Source organism: Phodopus roborovskii, unplaced genomic scaffold (genome assembly GCF_943737965.1).
Source record: "Phodopus roborovskii unplaced genomic scaffold, PHOROB, whole genome shotgun sequence".
NCBI lineage: Eukaryota > Metazoa > Chordata > Mammalia > Rodentia > Cricetidae > Phodopus > Phodopus roborovskii.
The window spans coordinates 42,049,431-42,070,515 of NW_026126480.1; the positions used below are offsets into that span (position 1 = coordinate 42,049,431).

The 21,085-nt window shown below is 45.4% G+C and overlaps 1 protein-coding gene across 1 annotated transcript in view; it reads right to left on the reverse strand.

Annotated features, from left to right (window-relative positions):
• Positions 1-21,085, reverse strand: part of Adam12 (ADAM metallopeptidase domain 12) — a 293,978-nt gene that overhangs the window by 82,641 nt on the left and 190,252 nt on the right. The window contains exon 5 of the mRNA XM_051193213.1: positions 11,061-11,137. Within this exon, the coding sequence (XP_051049170.1) occupies positions 11,061-11,137 (77 nt within the window). The remainder of the gene's footprint in view (positions 1-11,060; positions 11,138-21,085) is intronic.

The following is a 21,085-nucleotide window of genomic DNA, read 5'->3' on the forward strand; positions in this document are numbered from 1 at the left end:
TATACCTCTATCCCATTATGTTGCCTACCATTTAATCCCCCTACCTTGCCTCTATTATTCCTACTTATCCTCTACGTATGTATTCTTTATGTATTCCTGCTCTTCTGCATGTTCTTTCTCTCTAGTTCTCATCTAGCTACATAATCATAACCACTCACCATGATTCCTCATTTCTCTTTCTTTTACTTCCGCTCATACCCACAATAACTGACATATTAGTATAGATGGTACTGTGTGGGCTCCTTTTCTCCCTAAAACAATTAGTATTTAACAAGTGTCTGTTTTGTAGCCACCTGCTACTCTATTGTCAGAGTAGGTCAACTGCTGGATCGTGACTATTCTCACAGTCAGCATCAAGCCACAGAGATGGACTCGAGATAGATCCTAGCATCTGTAACGCCAGTCTGACAGAGCAAAGCTTGCCCACCAAGACACTTTTGAACTATAAACTCCTCCACTAAAAGAAGAGAAGTGACCTGAAAAGAAGAACAAAAAGTCTTAACCAACCATCTCACCTCACATGGGGAGAGCCAAGTATAAAGATAGAAGTAACATGACATGTTAGGACTGTGTGTCTTCTTCCAAACCAACCAATCTATGGTTGTGGCTCCTGATGAAAAGGGCTGTGATGAAATTCTAGTCACAAAATTCAAAGGAATGATTACAAATACCTGCAAACAACTTGTGGAGGACACATGTATTTTCCAAGAGAGCGCAGTTTACTAAATAAGGAAGTCAACTCATGATATGGAAATAGAAAGCAAAGGGAAACTGAAGAAAAGCCAATTGAAATGAAGATGGAAATGAAAAGTTCAGTGTAAAACCTCACCAACAGAGTTCATCATGATGGAACAGCCAGGTGTGAAGACAGCATAGGGCAAAGTGGATCAGGTTGGCATCGTCAACCACAGATTTCTAAAAATGTATGGAAGGAACATGCAAGAACTTGGAGACACACCACAAAACGATAAAAGTTGCAAATCATGGATACAGAAGGAGGAGGAGAATTTCAAGCAAAAGATGAAACTATTTCACAGAGAAAAATAAGCACAGAAGTAAAACCTCCAAATCTAGGGAGAAAGGAGCTGACCCAGCTTCAAGAGGGACACAAAACACCAAGCAGACAAGACTGGAGAAGAGATTCCATGTATCACATATCAGCAAGGGAAGTCACTGAAAGCTTCCAAAGAGAAGAGCCAGGCCACAAGGAAAGACAAGGCCATTGCGACAACTGCTGGCTTGTCAATCAAAACTTTAAACACACCAAGGCTTGAGATAAGATATTTCCAAATCTGAAAGACCACAACTGCCAGCCCAGCTTAATATCACCTGCAGAACTATCTATCATAACTGAAGGCAAAAGGAAACTTTGCACAATAAAGGCAGGCTAAAGGAGTTCATGGCCATCCGACCACTCCTACAGAGAACACTGCACTGCAGGCAATCCTTGGGACTAAAGAGAAAGATAAACACACTCAAGAGACTAAAGGAGGAAAAAAAATAAAGGATACTAAAAAGAAATTAAACAGAAGAGTACTAAGAAACCCCCAAACACTGGGCAATCAACAACAATGACAGGGATATATACACACCTGCCTGTAACAGCCTCATCTAATCTCAATTATCCCATCCAGAGCTACAGACTAGAAGACCAGATTATAGAGGACAGAGCTCTTATTTTGCTGCTTCCAAGAAATGTACTTTATGGCCAAAACAAACATCACCTCAGGGTGAGTGGATGGAAAAAAGTAGCTCAAGTAAATGGGACTAAGGAGAAGCAGACATTGTTACCCTAATATCTGACAGGATAGGCAGAAGCTATTTCTCTTCAGAGGACATAAAGAATGTCACTTCATAGTGACTAAGAGAACCATCCATCAAAAGAAAAGGCAATCCTAAATATGCAGGTCCCAAAGGCAGGCTCATCCCACTTCATAAAACAAATAGTGCCCGATCTAAAGTCACAGATCAACTCCAACACAATAGTAGTGGGTGACTTCATCTTACTGTCACCAGTAGACACACCAGCTGGGCAAACACTAATGAAGCAGTGCTGGGATTAAATGACATCAACTGTTTCCTTCAAGTCTACCTTATTTTTGGGGGACAAGGTCTCTCAATGACCCTGGAGTTTGCAAATTTGGTTAGACTAGCTACCTAGCAAGCCCCAGGGGTTCTCTGTCTCCCCCTTCCCAGCACTGGGATTATAGATTTACAAAATTACATGTTTTTTTCCCCATGGGTTCTGAGAACAAATGCAGGCTTTCATGCCTACAAGGCAAGCACTTCATGAACTGAGATATCTCTCCAGATCCTAACTATTCCTTCTGGCTACATTTCCATACTCAAATGCAATGGAGGGAAGAGGAGGGCCGCCTGATTAGGTATCTCTTTGGGCTGAGCATTAAATACACAGTAACTAACTCAAGGTTCATCAGCTGCTTCTTTTACCAGCTCTTCGTTGAGGTGTCACAGGCAAGTGGCACTGCTAGGATACTCATCCCCGTATGTGAGAGGGTAGCCCCCAGGCTTAGATCAGTTAGAAACCAGTGAGAGCTTGGAGGGCACTGGCAAAAATCAGCATGACTAACTGTTAGAGCAAGGGAGCCAACTGAGCTCAGAAGCAACTGAAGAAGCCTGGGCCACATTCATGTGCCATGACAGATGGAAAAGATGCTGCAGATAGCTTCTCACCTCCCCCACTCAAGACAGTATCTGTGAACACGCCTAGATCTATGACCCAGGTACACCTCTGGGCTATCGCTATGAGGGGCAGCCTGTATCTCCTATGCTGAACTGCTTCATGCAATAAAACTGACATTTCTAAGTTTGTAATGGGTGGCCGGAAGTGTTGTTCGTTAGTGTTGACTTTAGAACACCCAAATTAAGGGGGGGGGGAGCACTTAAGAAACAAAACAAACAAGAAAGAGAAAGTATTATATATGACTGAAAGGAAATACAGCTACTTTGTACTATACCATATGCTATCTGCTGTTTTCTTCTGTTCCAAGCCATCCAATCAGCTGGGGACAGATAATGAAACATGGCACTGTGATCATGAGAAAGAAGCCAATCGCTAACATTCTTTTTTTTTTTCTTTTTTTTTCTGCTTAGTGGAAAGTTCTAGAAATTGTTACTTGGTCATAAAAATGTTCTCATATCTCCTTTTATCTTTTAAGTCATCCAAAGGCCAGATGTTGAGAAACAGGGGTGAAGGCCTCCCCTTTGCTCCACACAGTTGGCAGCCTGCAATACGCATAATTAAATAATTGCTTTGGACTATCTTGGGCATAATTAATCATTTAGCTGTAAAGATCTCTGGAAAGGACAGTCCAAAATTCAAGCACTCAAGGTTTCTGAGATGTAGAAATGTGATGTTCTCACAGCCCTCTCTGGCCCCAAGTTAGATAAGGGAGGCAATTTATTTTGAGTTGGATGTCATAAATGTTTGATTATAAATTTCAAGTTGGAAGAGTCTCAGAGTAGAGTATCTGAGTCTAGCAGATTTTGAAAGTGGGGTTCTACCAACCCCTCCAGCACTCAGGGAGGAAAGTCTGAAATCAAAACGATGTACCAGTGTTTGGGAAAGATAGACTGTGGGTACCTTCTTGGAATCTAGCCTAATTAAACCTATTACTGTAGTGACCTTCATGCAGCTGAAGCTCTAGTCATCAGTCCCAGTGTTTAAGATCCCAGGCAGCTCAAAGAAGATCTGGAGATCCAACCCAAACTGACCTGTGTATCTGAGACTTGTGCCTTTTGGTACAGCCTTACCCATCATTATTAGCACTGCTTAGAGAGGAGCCAGGCTCTCAGAACAGGGACCAGGAAATGAAGGAGAAGGAGAAAAAGAGAGCGGAGAGATGAGAGGCTGCAGTGAAAATCAATGGCCTTTCCCTAAGGTTCCAAGTCTGTGACCTGAGATGTTGCTTGGTGACATGCTTGTCTAAAGTGCATGAAGCCTTGGGCTCATTCCCTTCTTAGCAGCACATCAGCCTGCACAATCCTTGCACTTGGGAGACAGAAGATGCAGCTGGGCTTAAGGCAATCCTGTTACACAGACAATTTGAATCTAGCATTTGGCTACATGAGACCCTGTCAGAAACAAAACAAAGCAAACAAAGCCCATAACAAAGGAAATATTTAAAGTATTGTTATTTTCTCCTTGAATGGACATGAAGAGGAATTTATCAAATTGCTAAACTGGCTTTGTTATGTTTCAAAGGGAATACACATCAGATTTATATTCCCCCAAGGTTAAGGTTTTGTGCTGAAAATTCAGACTTTAGTCCCTGAAGCAAGGGTGTATCAGGCAATACTGCAACTTAATGCTGTTATTTTTATCATTTGCTTATTAGTCCCTGGCATGCAGCAAAGTGGCCAGACTCCCTGCAATAAGACAATGAAGAAATACAGACTATTCCCGCAAGTTCAGTGCCGTGCTGCTAACAGCACTTACTGAGGAAGGACTTTTAGTCTCTGAATCATGCTGTCAATCACAAGACAGAAATGCATCTGGCATGAAATTTCATTTCAATCCCTTTTTCTGGAAGAGCTCATGGGTAAAAGTAATATCCTTTCTCATGTATGTTTGATAAGCTGAGATGGCAGCAATATTAGCTAATACTAGCAATATTAGCATAAGCTTATTTTCAGAACCAACTCCCATGAGAATACCTCATGCACAAGCAAAGCAAGCACTCATTACCATGACCTCCACAACCATGTGCCAAGTGCTGAGTGAGGTACAAAGACAGTCAGCCTGTGGCTCCCATTTCAAATGTACTTTGCCACCAGTGTGAGATGCACAACAAAGATATAGAAGAGGAAACTATTACAAAGCATTGAAAAAATATAGTTACATAAGGCTGAGTATCCTTAGTCAGAGAGCCCCAAATCCTAAATGGGGGGCAGGTCACAAACACTGTTGGTACCAGGTATTTAAAAAATATATTATTCATTTTTGTTTTATGTGTGTGGATATTTTGCCAGTACATATATGTGCATACAGTGCCCACAAAGCCAGAAGAAGGAGCTGGATTCCCTGGAACTGGAGTTCTAGACTGTTGTTAACCACCCTGTAGGTGCTGGGAACCAAACCTGGGTTCTCTTCAGAGCAGTAAGTGCTCTTAACTGCTGAGCCATCTCGCCAGCCCCTGCTCCTCAGGCATTTTGTATCTCCAGGCTCTTGAATGCATTGTCCTCTCTAGTATTTATAGAAATCCTGTAAAGCAGATGGCATAGGCCTATTTGACTAGTGAAATAATGAAAGCCCAAGGACACTCTGTGGTGGGGTGGGGTGGAACAGAGATGTTTTAAGGGCTAAGCTCTGGTGTCTGAATAGATTAGGCTTATAAAGAGTCTTGGAAGATGTACTTAAAATCTATCTTTTAAAATGACCTTGTTCTGAGAGTGGGGCCTAACTCGGGGGACATGTTCCATGTCCTTACAAGAGACAGAAGGTAACACACAGAGAAGTGGAGAAGGAGGCAGAAATGGTGGAATGACATATACACAAGAAAATGGGTGCCCGAGGTCAGCAGAGGCCACAGGCAGCAAGACAAGAGGCCCAGCTAAGATATACGGTCAGATTTCTTCAATTTGATTTGTCAAATTATAAACAATAATACTGCATCCACATAGAAGTTATCCCACAAGGGCTGTGCTTGTCTTCATTCCTAAGTGCAAATTATTACTTTGATTATGGCGGTTATGATGGTTGGTGAGTCAACTTGCCTGGATTTCAAATGGGCAAGGAGTCACACCCAAAGGTGTTCCCAGAGAGGTTTCACTGAGGTAAACCAACCCTTAGTGTGAGTAGAACCATCCCATAGCTTGGGGGCCAGGCTGAATCTAAAGAACAGATGGAGGGAGCAAGGCAATTATAAGCATTCATCTCTCTCTGTTGGTTATGGACGCAGTGTGAACAGTTGTTCATGTCCCTGCTGTCAATATCTAGGGCTGTTGTTGTTTAGCCTCTCCCACCATGATGGACTTTAGTCCCAAATTGTGAACCCAGACCAGCCCTCCCTCCATCAAGTTGCTTTGGTCAGGTATTTTGTCACAGCAGTGAGCTGTGGCTACCCTATATTCCAGGAATGACATTGATCAACTCTCCTTTGTGGAAAGCACATTGAAAACTATTTTCAAATTGCATGGGAAAGAAACCTCTTCTGCATTTAATATATAAAATTTGGTGTCATATATGCTATATTATAGAAATAAAATCAAGACAAACTTTCAGGAGGAGAATAATGTATATGCTTAGTAGGCACAAATAAACCTCCTATTCTGATATTTTAATTTTATTAGTGTGTGTGTGTGTGTGTGTGTGTGTGTGTGTGTGTGTGTGTGTGTGTGTGGTGTTGGGAATCAAACCTAGGGCCTCATGGATGCTAGGCAAGAGATCCACCATGGAGCTACACCCCCAGCCTTTGGTATTTTATTTTGTTAAATTTCACAAATCATCTTGTACTGCCTCTCACATCTAAAGTCCTCTGCTAAAAGCTCTGGTCTATGGTCAAGGGGCACATAGGATGTGTCAGGAATGTTACCCATGCTGAAGGCTTTTACCACAGGGCGGGAAGAGCCAAAGAAAAGAATGGACACACAGGGTGTGGACAGGTATTTACAGAGGTCTAGTGGTGCTGCAGGAAATGAGATAAGTAAGCTATGCTGTTCTCATGGTTCTGGGCAGAGCCAGACTGGATACAGAGTTCACAGAGTGGTGACCCTTTGATTTGGCCTTAATGGGAAAGTGGATTTTGTAAAGGCCAACTAAGCCCAAGTAGGGGGAAGCAGGGATGACATCAGCGAGACACGTTCATGGGAAAGGACAGGGAGCTGACCCAGGGCTGGAGAGGCCTTCACTGAGTAAAATGCATGCCATGCAAGTATGAAGACCCAAGTCCAGATGCTCAGCACAGAGGAGAAGCTGGGTATGGCTGTCCACATTTGTACCACAGCACTGGGGAGATGGAGACAAGTGGATCCTGAGGCTTCACTGATGCTGAACTGGAGAGCTCCAGGCTCAGTGAGAGACCTTGCTTCAAAAAATATAGTAGAGAGCAATGGAAGACACCCAATGCCCAGTTCTGACATTTATATGTCTACTCATGCCCATGTATACACCACAGCTGATGCATGTACCACACACACACACACACACACACACACACACACACACACACACACACCATACACGGTTTCTATGTCTAAGTTGTATAAAGGATCAACTATGAATCTATGAATTGACCAGAGTTGGGTGTAAGGGTGCATTTTGCCCATCATTATGGACAGACTGTGAGATACACATTCACAGATGCTTTTCTCCATGAATTGATGACCTCTTCCCACCCCCTCCAGGTGCTTTCAGGCCCTTGGGTCCCTATGTTTCCAAAATACAACATACTTAACAGAAAATTTATCCCTGTTTCCTTTCTCAATGTCTATCATGCTGGTTCTGACTCTGGATAAAAACAGTTTTTCTTTATTCCCAGCCCTGATCGATTCTTCTGTCAGAGAGCTGAAGATTGGATATAACGGTCTGCTTCTCAGCTTGATAGATAAACTTGACAGCATGGGTCTGTGATTTCTCTGTTAATGAGTGACCTGTGTTAGAGTTGCAAGAAGATCTGGGTGTAGGGTAGGGCTTAGGAGCACAGTTGGTGACAGCACAATATTCTGCAGCTGCCAGTTCTGAAGTCTGTGGCTAGGGTAAGGAATGTTTTCCAGGAGTTGGGGATGGGAGGTGGGTGCTGATGCAGACACAGCTGTCTGGGTGATTTTGCTATTTGGGGATTACCTGCATTTTTGTAGGAATGTGTGGGAATAGACAGTGGGAAGCTCAGTTAGAATGGAGTATATGGCGGCTGAGTAGCATGGGGGCACCTGGGGCAGCTTGTCCCCTTGGGGTGTCCTTGTACAGCTATTTCCACTGGGGTGGTTATGACGACTCCCTCATGGAAAAAGGAGAAGGCTCACAAGACCTGAAGATAGACAGCAGCCGCCAGATGCAGCATGTGCTTGTTGTAGTCCTAGCACTGAAGAGGCTATGGCAGGAGGATCACAAGTCCAAGCAAGCCTTGCCCGCATAGCGAGTTCTAGGCCAGCCTGGGCTGTGTGAGATCTTGTCAAAGAAATCAAATAGCACCCGGGTGGTGGTGGCACAGAGAGAGGCAGGGGCAGGGGCCAGGGGCAGGGGAAACGGGAGAATGGAGCTCAGAGTAGATGAGCTGGCTTGCTGCCTGATGACTGTGCTTCAGCGGTTGGTCTCAGTCTTCAGATCTCAATGACCTATTCACCTTCACCCCATGTACTACTTTTCTGGTTGCCGTGATCAGATAACCCACAAGAAGCACCCAACGACAGGAAGCATATATTTGGGCTCATGGTTTAAGGTACAGTCTCATGGCAGCTGGTGTGTGTGGCTTATATCTGGATGGATGAGGGAGAAGGGGAGGTCTGTTGGAAGCAGGCAAGGGTTATAAAATCAAGCCTCTCCCCACTTAGTGACTCACTTCTTGTAGCTGGGCTGCACCTCCAATGGCCCCTCGACCTCCCAAATCATCACCAACAGCTGGGAACCAAATGTGCCAATATATAAGCCTTTCCGGGACATGCCATATCCAATCCATGGCACTTTGAGTAGACATTGGGAACTCTCAGTTTGTTACTGGTCTCTGACAACTCATGTTTCTCCTGTGATCCTGATTTTTATGAACCCTGGCCCCTGTATCCTCAAATTCTTTCTCTTGTATCAGACCTCGTCACCATGCCCTTTCTACTGTCCCCTCTGATGTCATCTTCCTTTACTGCTTCCCGTCTTCCTATTCCAGCCATAATGGCCACATTGCTGCTCTGCCCCAGAGCGTGTGCTTGCTATCCTCTGCTTCCCACCAATGCCTGTGCCTTGCCCTCATCTCACATCTTGGGCCACTTCTCCTCCTTCTGTCCTTAGCTCAGCTTCATCCTCCCCCAGGATCACTTGTGTCACTCACTCTCTGTCCCTTGTTCCCTCCTAGGGGGTGCTCTCTGAGAGCACAGTTTCTTTACTGATATATCCCTAATACCTAGACTAGCACTGGGGACAGGGTAGTGTCCCATGAATAAATGAATAGCCAGAGAGGACTGAATGCAAACAAGACACTGCCTTCCTTCCTTCCTTAGGCCAACAAATGCACTGAAGCCAACAGTGCTCCATCAAGGCCATGTCAAACATACATAAAAACAATGCACACGTGCAGTGTGTGTGCACTCACACACACATGTGCCATGTGCACTCACACACGTAGGCACAGTACCTGGGTTGTGTGTGTATGTGCTCTAGATACAGTAAGTTCCAGAAACAGACAGGATTAGATGACAAAAACAGGGGTACATGAACACTGTGGCCTTTTAGAAAAACATCCTGACCACATGTTTGCATGCTGCTATTCTTGCCTGAGCAGGTCTGAGCAGGGGTAAAGGAGAGGAACAGTTGTGGGCATAACCCTAGAGTCCAGTGCCAAACACTTAGGAGAAATGAGATGTGCTAAACATTGGGGAGGCTGTGAAGAAATGAGCCCCCATTCTCTGTGGATCAGCATGACAATCGAGGCAGGTCTTTGAAAAAAAAAAGTGTCAGAAGTGTCGGGCATGTGACTAGTCCCAGGAAAGAGCTAGTGTCCTCCATGCCACATGCCATGCCCTCTTTAGCCCCCACAGGACAACCAGTTGGTGCTGAGAACGGTGTCATCTAAAACTGAGAAAAGGCAGAGACCACAGAAACTCACATGCTCATGTGCACAAATGGGAAAAATGAGGTATGCATGGAAAACCGAACTCTGCGTAGCAGGTAAAGGAAGAGACAAACGCTACAAGAGCCACACAGGACACTGCAAGGAATGACAGGAAGCTGCACAATGATGGTGAGTTTTCTTTCTCTCTCTGTATACACTGAGGCTGTGTTCTGTTTATTGCCTCTGTGTGTTTTATTACACCACCTGTGGTGTGCATATGTGTGTGTCTGGTAGGCTGTTGATTGCATGTGTATTGTATGCATCATATCATTTGTGTGTGTGTGAAGCTGTCTTAGATTGTTCTGTGTCTGTATGCTGTGGTGTGTGTGTCTCGCTATCTCCAAACTTTCCCAGGGCTTACAGAGGTGGCAGTTACTGCAGACATACAAAGCAGTCCCACCCCATCACTTAAGCTCATACATTTTCTATATCCTTCTCTCTCCTCCCTCCCCTGGAACCCCACACTAGTGCCCTGGCCTAAGCCATTTAGGACTTTGAGGATACAAGCTCATAGTTCACAACTCAATACACAGATGTACTTTAAAAAAAAAGGCAAGAGTGGAAATTTAGCAGACAAGTAGCTTCTCCAGGGGCACACAAGAGTCCTCTGGTGTCGACTGTCTGGGACTTGGAATGACAGGGCTGACAGTAGATAATCCCAGGGTGACAATAAGTCAGCATTTCCTACTCTTATTCATAGCTCATCAGTGAAAGCCTGCCCAGGTAGACCTGATGCCAACTCAACTTGGTCATTTCTATTCTTTCTCAGGGAGAAGGGGCCCTCAATCTGTTTTGATTAAGCCAGCAGCTATGATGTTAATAAACACTTTCCTGTCTTTTAGCACTTGGAAGTTTTAAGCATCAGGACTGTGAACACAAAAGATCATCCATGCAGTGCCTGTGTTCTTTCATTTTCTGGCAGTCTTGGAGACTGGATCTGTGGCTTTGTGTAGCTAGGCATTTTACCATTGAGCCCCAGCCCCAGCCTCAGCCCATGCTTGAGTGCCTAACCCCAGCTAGTTCTGTGGTTCTCAGGCCCCCACCCCTACGTCCCAGCCTGAGAACAGAACTTAAAGATGGAGAATGAAGGAGACACTAAGATCCTCGGCCAGCTGTGCTGTTGTAAGTAACCACACAGGCAGCCTCCACCTTCTGGCCCAGCTTGAGAGGCACCGGTGCTGTGAGGCCACCGTGTCTGCTCTCAGGGCCTTGGAGTGAGTGCAGAGAGACAGGGTGGTCTAGGGTTGGTTAAATCAGAACTTCCGGGTCATGTCCACTTACCTGAGACCAGAGCAAGTGCTGATGCTGACCACTGAAGCAGCATCTCCTTGCACGTGTCCATGGTAGTAACAGTGATCCTGAAAGGGAGAGAGGGGGAAATCAGTCAACACATCTTCCTCCCACTTAGAATAATCCAGATTCTTCTGGTCCCCTCTCCTCCTTTAGCTTAGGACATGTTATACCATATTCTACAGGTAGTCTTAATGCTTACTGCTAGGCCCAATGTGACTTGCCAGGGTCTAATCGCTCGAGTGACAGACCTGCTCAGAGATTATCAGTAGGGTTTTAACGCTCCTGACTGGCCTCCAGTCTCACCTGTCACCCCCACCCCCCAGGAAAGCCCTGATGTCCGAGGTTGTACAAGATGCAGCATCAGAGCAAATGACACTGACATCCTTGGCTAACCCTCATATAAATGGTCTCTGGTAATGAATGACATAAGGGAATGGATGGGGTATTTAAGCACAGTGTGGAATGCAATAAAACCAGGCCCAAATCAGTGGCTTAGGAAAACAGCCTAACAGATGGGGTCTGGGAGGTGAATGGAGAGAATTCTCAGAATCACCCACATTCACCTCAGCAGAAAGGTCATTGAGGGAGGTCTCAGAAGAAGATGAAGAGAGAAAAAAAAAATACCCAAAGCAAGCACAGCCCATATACCTCCTGGGAAGACAGAACTCTGTCCAGATTCAGGGTAATTATGCTGTTGAAAAGAAGGCTGGGTCACAGCAGCTGATTGGCAAGGAATGGCCGCTCACATTGGGTACTCCTTGCCCAGTTATCCATAATGCCAGCAGCAGGTTGGCTCTTGGCAGGAAAGTAACAGTCAGGGTTCAGCCTGCCTCCACCACACCCATGTCAGCTCATAGGGACTCGGTGGTGACAGCCATTCACAAAGACTACCTCTGCTTTGCTAAGGAAAAGGACCAGAGTTGGAAAGATGGCTCAATGGCTAAGAGCATTTGCTGTGATCACCAAGGACCCAGGTTTGGTTCCTAGCACTGGCTTGGTGGCTCACAAACATCTGCAATTCAGTTTTGGGGATCTAATCTGAAGCCCTTTTGAGCTTCCATGGGTTCCTGAATGCATATGGTACATATACATATACATAAACACACACACACACACACTCTCTCTCTCTCTCTTCTCTCTCTCTCTCTCTCTCTCTCTCTCTCTCTCTCTCACACACACACACACACACAGACACAAAATTAAAAGACAAACAAAAAAAGACCAGATGAGTTTGAGTGACAAAGGAAAAGCCATGACATCATGATAAATTGACTAAGACCACCTCAACAAATTAAGAGGGTAAAATTCTTGGGTCATCTGAAAGGCAGAGAATGGAAGGAGATGGGAAGCCTACAGGGAGACAGGTGGTTCTGTTTAAACATTTCTTACTGATTATAGAATCTCATATATGTATATATGTATGTACATACATATTCAGGATATTAATATTTTGACCTCATAATTGTGTAAGAGAAATCTTTTAACCAGAACATCATTGTCCAGCATTTCTAGCTTTATAAATCCAAGTGTCTTCCATGCACCCTGCCCCTGTTTCCTGGATATCTTTGAGGTTTCAGGTGCATGCCTTTTCATGTACTCGAAGAAATGTTTTCATGGTCATGAGACTGGCTCTTTACTCTACCCAGGATTTGCTTCCATCCTGGAAGTACAGGGCATGTACAACTTCCCCTACACCAAGGGCAGGCATTATCCACACGGTTCCGTGGGTTTCTCACTGACACTCTGTCATGTATTGTGTCTGTGACTTGTTTTTGTGACCTGATAGAGACAACTTCAAGGAGCGAGGATCTCTTCTGGCTCACAGTCCATCATGGCAAAAGAAGACATGGTGGAGTTCTTGGCAGTGTGAGGCTGCTTCCTCACGTGTGACAGCAAGCAAGCCAACCCCAGAGACCCACCTCCTCCATCATGGCCTCATGTCTAGAGGTTCTGCAACCTCCCCAAACAGTGTCATCCGTTGGGGCCTGAATGTTCAAGCACATGAGCCATCCGAACCAGAGCATAGGGGAATACTCAGGGTATGTCCACGCATCTTCTCGGTTTTACAGTCCACCGAGGAATGCTCAACTGTCCTCTCCTAAGCCAATACCACTCTTTTAATCACAATTGTTTTACATGACAATTGGATATCCTGCAGAGCTAATTCTCTTTTAAAATGAAGACTTAATTCCCATACCACACATCTCACTATTTCAAAGCACACCGGGGTCAGCATTTTTATGGTGTTCTATTTAGAGTACAGGGAGTACCTGAAGTCCTCCATCACCGAAATCCATAAGGATGCACAATGATGACCACTGTCTAATTCCAGAGCATTTTAATGACCCCACAGAGATACCTGGAGGCCAGCAGTCCCTCCTCAGCAGTCTCCTCTCTGTCTCTATGGATTTGCTTGCTCTGTTCATTTCATGCACATAGAAGCCTGCAATACATGGCCTCGTGCCTGGCTTCTTTCATCCTGCTTAATGTTTTCCAGGTCCCATCATGAACTCTGCTTTTTCTTGCCTAAGAGTATTGCACTGCACACACTGCAGTATGGACAGCTGGTGTCCAGGGGCCAGGACTGGAGAAGGAATTACCTGCAGATGGAAACCTGCAAAGGCAACGGGTAATGGAGAGAGCACGTAGTTCAGGGAGGAGGCTAGGAGATTCAGACACAGACGTGTGGTGTGCCTGGTGATCTGTCACTCCTACATGAGGCTGTCCTCTTCAATAGGCAGTAGCTCAGTGTAAGGCACTTGAGGGGACTGAAAGGGACTAGGGCTGTCCAACCAGCCATGTTGGATATCTAGTAGAATACCAAGGAGGGGAGACATAGCTTCAAGTGTACCTTCTTGCCATTTGTGTAGATTTTGAATGGCTCTGATTCTCTCTCTCTCTCTCTCTCTCTCTCTCTCTCTCTCTCTCTCTCTCTCTCTCTCTCTCTCTCTCTCTCTCTCTCTCTCTCTTTCTCTCTGTGTCTGACTTTCAGGGGAGTCATGTAAAATTTTTCTCAACACGGGCAATGCATGTAACTGCATTGAAATATCTCAGGGCATCAAGAGATCTTGGTCCCCTCTCAGACTATGGTATACAGGGTGGGGTGGGTATTCTATGACCTGCAGGCATGTTAAAGCGCAAGGTGACTCTCAGTAGGAAAGGACAGGACAGTGGCTGCTGTTGGAGTCTAGGGTGCCCAGGTGAGCAAGATCACTGACCTTTGAGATCCATCATAGCATTTCTCTTATTTGTGGTGAGGAGAACGAAAAGTAAAGTGGCGACAATAGCTACTGACTCCTGAAATTTGGAACTCATTTGTTCTCAGGCTCTGTTGTTAATGGATTATTTATCAAGTGTACTTTCTAATTAAATATACCGGAATACAAGCTCATTAAGCCATGAGTTGAGAACAAATTAGTATCAAATTAATTTCCAGTCCAATAACTTGAAATATCGCTTTTAGGGAGCAGGGGAAGTGGAGTTTAGTGTTCATAAACCATTCCTTGAAGTCAACAACCCTACTCATCTTAGTTGTCATGAGAGTTTACAACTTATTTCTCAATTTACCTGAGTTAGACGGCTCCAAAGCCCCTTGCTCACTCCTGACATGGGTTAATCTCTTCAAGTGCAAGGCACAGTTAACGGAGTCTCCCAGACAATTCCAATTTCCTGAAACTTAGTTTTTTTTCAGCATGACTCACCACATGCAAATGAACATGATTTCATTTTGATGGTGCTGTGACTCACTGTCTGGATAAGTTCATGACTCAGAAAGACATAGCTGGCCCCTCCATGTACCACGTTATTGGTTGGGAAGTTGAATTATGGTAGCGGCAGAGATCATTTTCTCACCGCTGGGAAGTTGACTCCTGAGGCAGGGTCAGAGACAAAGGGGTCCTTATAGGTAGCACCATGATCAGAGACTAGAAAAACCCACTGTGGTCCACTGTGTCTGAGGTCTGGGGGTCCCAATGTAATGATGCTCAGATGCAGGAACCAATCAAACCTTCTGGGCTCATGAAAACTTGGCCCAGAGGTTTCAGATGTGCCACACAGCGGGGAACATGACAAGCGGCCAATGTTCAGAGAAGATCTGTGTCCATCCCGGGGAACCCTGTGCATCATCACAGTGGCCCTTGCTGGGTATCTGTGGATAATGGTCTCTGACCAGCATTTCTCAGCCCTCAGCCCTCTCTGATTTTCCACAAAGCCTCCCTATTCTAAAGATGTTCCTGAATGAGACCACACCCTCCTAGGACCATCATCTTTGCTTTGTTCTGCTGATCTAATGCATTCTATTTCTCCCAATGAAAGCTCATGTGGAAGAGAGTCCTGAACATGCACAACCACAAAATTACATCTCTCCCTTCACAAAAGCTCTAGCTGGGCATTTCATATATACTCATTATTTAACCGAATGCATTTCCCCACTCCAGTAAAATACCGTTTTCCTTCTGTTTAATACTATCAATCAAACCTAATGGTGGGTAACAGGAAGCTGGAGTAACAACTCTTGACCCTGAAAATTGGTAGCCCTCAACTCCATGCCCTGCGGGAAGTCAAATCAAACCTCTGCCACCCCTTCCTCCGAGGACTAGAAAGAAAAGTGTTTTATATGCTGAAGTAACAAGAATGGTCCAACCTTGCAATTTAAAAGGACTTCTAGCAGACAGAGTCTATGAGGGCATGCTGAGAGAATGGTGTTTTCAACCTGCTCCTAAGGGCCTGAGCCACACCTGCCATAGGCAACACTGTGAAACCCTCTGACACAATGCTTGAAGGCAGGATGTTTTTAGCTGTAAGGACATGTGGGGCCATCTAAGGCCAATCATACTTTTCTGGCTAACTTCTTGCCCAAAAGAAGTGGAAACTGAGGCCATGATTGTTAAACTGCCTTTAATGGTCACAGAGGTGTCTGGTGGCAGGGCAGGACCTCAAACCTGGGCCTTTCCACACCAGGCAGGCTTCCCATTATGCCTCACTGTTGGAGACAAATGCCCTGTGCTCCACAGACCTGTACTTTTGAGAAAAAAAGCTTCCTTCTATAATGGAAGCTTGAATTCCACACTTTGCTGCAGGACCTCCCATGATATCACCCTTGGGATCAGAGGAGAAAGGAGTCACTTCCAAAGGTAGAGAAAAATCTGTAGGGGGGGAGAGAGGGAGAAAGGGAGAGACAGAGAACATACATGAACATGTGTCTGACATGCATTCATGCCAGTCCATATTTCTTCAGGCCAGGCTTAACAAGTGCACATACTCAAGCAAAGGAAATGGTGACTTTGCAACCTGTGTGCTGGCAGAGCTGTCTGCCCCATGCTTAGCCCTGAGTGTGTGTGCATAGGATTGCATTGCTGAGAAGACACTGGGCACACCCATCATCCCAGGGCTAGCTCTGCTTCCCAGCTCTGACAAGAACCATGTCTGGTGATCGACTGCACAGGCCTAACCTTGGGGGCCACTGCAGTTACTCAGTTGTGTTGCAATCTATGCAAGAGAATGAGGGAATCACACTCATGTTCTTTGAGACTGTCTAACAAGTCCAGAAACCATATGTCAAACTGTGCTGCTAGTCTCAGTGTTTAATCTGTACAGTGGGTGGATGTTATTGCTCATGGTTTTAGAGATCCAAGAAACAGCACGGGGAAGTATTCTGTAAAATGTAAGTCATTTTCATGAGTCTCAAAAGCAGCATGTGAGTAAATCTGTACGCTCTTTCCCACCAATGGTTTTCCCATGCTCAGAGTGCTTTTTTTTAACGGGATACATGAATTTAGGAGGGTGAGAGAAACTAATCTGCTAGAAGGGAGCACCCTTGACTTACACACTCATCCCTTTCTAAGGTCCAGCTCCATATCTCCATAGAAGTGTGGTGAGGGGTTTTGTATAGATACCAGGAGGGAATTGGTATGAGGGTAGGCAGAGTTAGAAGACATTCAGGGCCAGCTGTTTTGGATGGACACTCACAAGCCTCAAGAATCGAGTTACCGAAGCATTCAAATGCTTACTCTAGTTGTAGTCCATTCTCTCATCTACCCACAAGATCTGTCTTAGTTAGGGTTTTTATTGCTGTGAAGAGACACAATGACCACAGCAACTCTTATAAAAGAAAAAAAAACATTTAATGGGCTGGCTTACAGTTCAGTTTATTATCATCATGGTGGGAAGCATGGCAGACTGTGGGCAGACATACTGCTAGAGCTAAGAGTCCTACATCTTGATTGGCAGGCAACAGGAACTGGTCTGACTTATGGCATGGCTTGAATATCTATAAGATCTCAAAGTCTACTTCCACAGTGGGTAGACTTCCTCCAACAAGGCCACACTGTAGACAGAAGTTTCTCTCCTATCTGGTCATGCAGCCGTTTAGTCCCAAATAAACACACAGAGGCTTATATTAGTTATAAACTGTTTGGCTAATGGCTCAGGCTTCTTATTGGCTAGCTCTCTCTTAATTACCAACCCATTTCTATTAATCTGCGTATTTCCTTGTGGTTTTGGCTTACTGGTGATGCCCGGGCCTCTTTCTTCCTCCACAGCTACATGGTGTCTCTCCCGCGTCTCACTCTTTGTGTTCCTATTCCCAGAATTCTCCTAGTCTGGTAGCCCGACCTGCACTTCCTGCCTGGCTACATCCTGCCTGTCTATTGGCCATAATAGCTTTATTCATCAACCAATTAGAGAAACATTCACAGTGTACAGAAGGACATTCCCCCATCACCCCACCTCCTAATAGTTCCACTCCCTTTGGGGAAATTTTCCTTCAAACCACCACAAGATCTAATAAGAAAGATTTCATAAGGGATCCAGTGCACAGCATGGCAAAGGACTGTTGTAGGTGACTATCACCATGGTGGCTGGCTGACATTCCCAAAAGCCTGACTATGTGTAGGCTTGATGTCTGCTGCTTCACTCCCACACTGCATGTGGAGTGCATGGCACTCCAGCCAAGCTGAAATTTCAACCCAGTCAGAGTGACACCATGGCTCTCCTAAGGCCACAGCTACTGTGTCTGCAGGCCCATATCCAGGACTTCCCCCTAATGTCGATACCTTCAGAGTAGGAAGGCTACTGCAGCCTGTACATGGCCTTGCTAATTCCATTAATTAGCATACAATGTCCTTGTCCTAGGCATATTTTGTCACTTGTGGTCAGCCTGTATGCTTCCTCAGGACAGGACTGTCCCCTTCCATTCTGCAAAATCACCAGCATGCTGAAACCTCACTGAGCTAAGCTAGGATGGGCCTCACAGCCTCACAGCTACACACTTGGGGGCCTTCTCACTCTGTACTCATTTCTGGCGTTGTACTTTGTTGATGAGATTGGCCGATAGGTTAGTGCTAAAGACTTCCATTAGGGAGAAAACAGAACAGCTGCCAGAGATTAGGGCAACCGAACATTTCGAAGATAGCCATGTGTGGAGCGCAGGCTGTAGCAGATGACCTACACCTACCTGTCTATAACGTAACAATGATGTGTTTGCTCACTCTGGTGCATGTATGACCTGTGGAAACTGTCTGACTTTCCTCTCTCCTGAAGCATTATCCTTTCTTCTCAAATGCCCTCTAGCTACAGTGGATTGTGGACGATTCCCTAGGTCCCATTGTCCCAATATACTAATCCAAACCAAATGCTGAAGACTCCACTTGTGTGTCACAGGAAACAGTTGCCATGGAAATGGACAGAATGCCTCCCAAGCACTGCTTTTGATCAAAATATTTCATTCCATCAATTCCTTGATGGTCCAGCCTAAGCTAACATTGGCTGCCCCCACCTGATGATTCTCATCAAGGACTTCTACAGGTTTTCCCCTTAAGAACACATTCGGCACAGCATCTTTTTGAGTAGTCCTCATATGAATGTTGAAACATCTTGCCTTCTCTCTGTCTCTATATACCTGTCCTTTTCAGCAGAAACAATCTACCTGACTTCCAGCTTGTCCAGCAGGACCACTTGCCTTGTCTGACCATAGCCTCTCCCATGTCCCCAGAGCTCCCAACATGCCCACGACACACCTTAAAGGGACATTTCAATGGCTTCCAACATTCTTCTATCACAACATAGGTTTCCAAGTCACTCTGAACTTTGTCACTTTCTGCACTTATCCCATCCCTAGGAAAACTCGGTGGCAGTGCCCTGGGATGTTCTCCTCCTAACCCTGGGAATGTGCCTGCTCCAGCTTCTAATTTTGGTCCAGGTGTTCTTTCCTCCATGCAGCCTTCCTAGACTCCTCAGACCAGATCAGGCCCTCTTGGCCTTCCCTTTAGTATACTCAGATATGGTTGTTGGACCCATGCCAGTCTCCTCTTTTCTTTCTGGTAGGTATCCTCACCTGTAGTTAATTTCTGTTGTATTCTCAGTGGTGGGCACAGTGCATGACTCTGGTAGTTGTCCAGTCAACATGTGTGCAACAGATATGCATTTCTACCAAACATGGCAGGCACTGGGAGCACTGGCCAGCTACTCCAATCTCCCCAGGGCTTCCAAGGGAATGTGACTAGCCCACACGGCATGCCTATGGTCACCCACAGGCCTTATTAGAAGTGACAGCATAAAAGATAATTCTCCCTTAGATGTAGTCAGCAAAGAACAAAGTCAAATATTTCATCATGGAGAGGAGACATAGGAGATTGATTCCAGAGTTAAACTCAGCCACTGCTCTGAGTCAGTCAGCTTACCCTAATTGTTGTTATATTAAAAACAACAAAAGCACCCCCAGCCAAGTGGTTCTCACTGCACATGGACGTTTAAATTCAGGCTGACCCATTGAGGGCTGATTATAAGGAGCCAGGAGACGAGTCAGCGAATTTCCCTTTGTTTTCCTGTCTGAGTCAACAAGAATCAAACTCCCAAGGCTGTATCTTACCAATAACCATACAAGGCCAAGCTGCCAGGTTGGGGCTCTATACAGGGAAGAGCTCTTTGGCTCCATAGCATGGGCCGTGCTTTGGCTGGCATGATCAGAGTGCAAGCATTTGAATGGAACCCTCCCCACATATGTTTGATCATACTCCAGCTGGTGATGCTTTTTCAGGAAGGCTGTGGAACCTTTAGGAGGTGGGCCCTAGCTGGAGGAAGTAAGTCACTAGAGGGTTTGTCTTAGAGGATGGCCAGGCCCCACTTCTGCAAGATCTTTCCTACTGCTTCCCATTCTGTGAAGATGTAGTAAGGTGCGGGGTTTTAGTCACATGCCCTCATCACATTCCTGGTGTTGTCTCTGGGTCATGGTGGACCGTATCTGTAAACCATGAGCCAAACAAATCCATCCTTCCTTATTCCTCATCAGATATTTGGTCATGGTGGAGAAATGTAGTGAGTACGTAAAGTAACCCGGGGAGGCGACTGATGGGTGAAAACAGATAGCCTTCTTTTCTAATTAGGAAAATGAAAGTGCTATTGTTTCTGGGGGCCTAAGAGAGGTGGGTGACCCAGTTTTAGTTGCTTTATTAAAGAAAGAGTCACCCAGGCAGCTGAAGATTAAACTGAAGCACCAGCGTTTGAAAAAGGCTTTTGGACTGTTATAGAGGGGCATTGGTCACAGAAGGGAAGCATCTAGTAATTTCTACACTCTCATCCCTTTCTAGCCTTTGGACTCCTCCTAGGGAAGGATCATTCCTCCCTATCACCTCCTGGGAAAATGAGAAGGAAAGGGGCAAACCCACCAATAGAAATGCAGAGATGCACAGGGCCCCATGGAGGGGATGGGTATTGAAGTATGGAACCTTCCACCCCAGCTGTTTTGTAGGAGGTCTGGATTTGTGACCTTTAGCTTTGCCATCCAAGTCTAAGCCAGAGTTGGCAGCTGTTGGACCCTCTAGTATATGGTCCAAGATTTGTACATTTTCCCCTTACTCTTGCCTATGCTTCCTTCCTAGTGTGCATGTCTGTGTGAGGGATTAGTAAGGGAGATGGAAACGGAGCATAAACTGGACATACACCCTACATACCCTAGATCAATGCACATTGAAAGCGCATCCTTTATCATTGTGAAGTTGAAGGACAGCCTTTCCAGG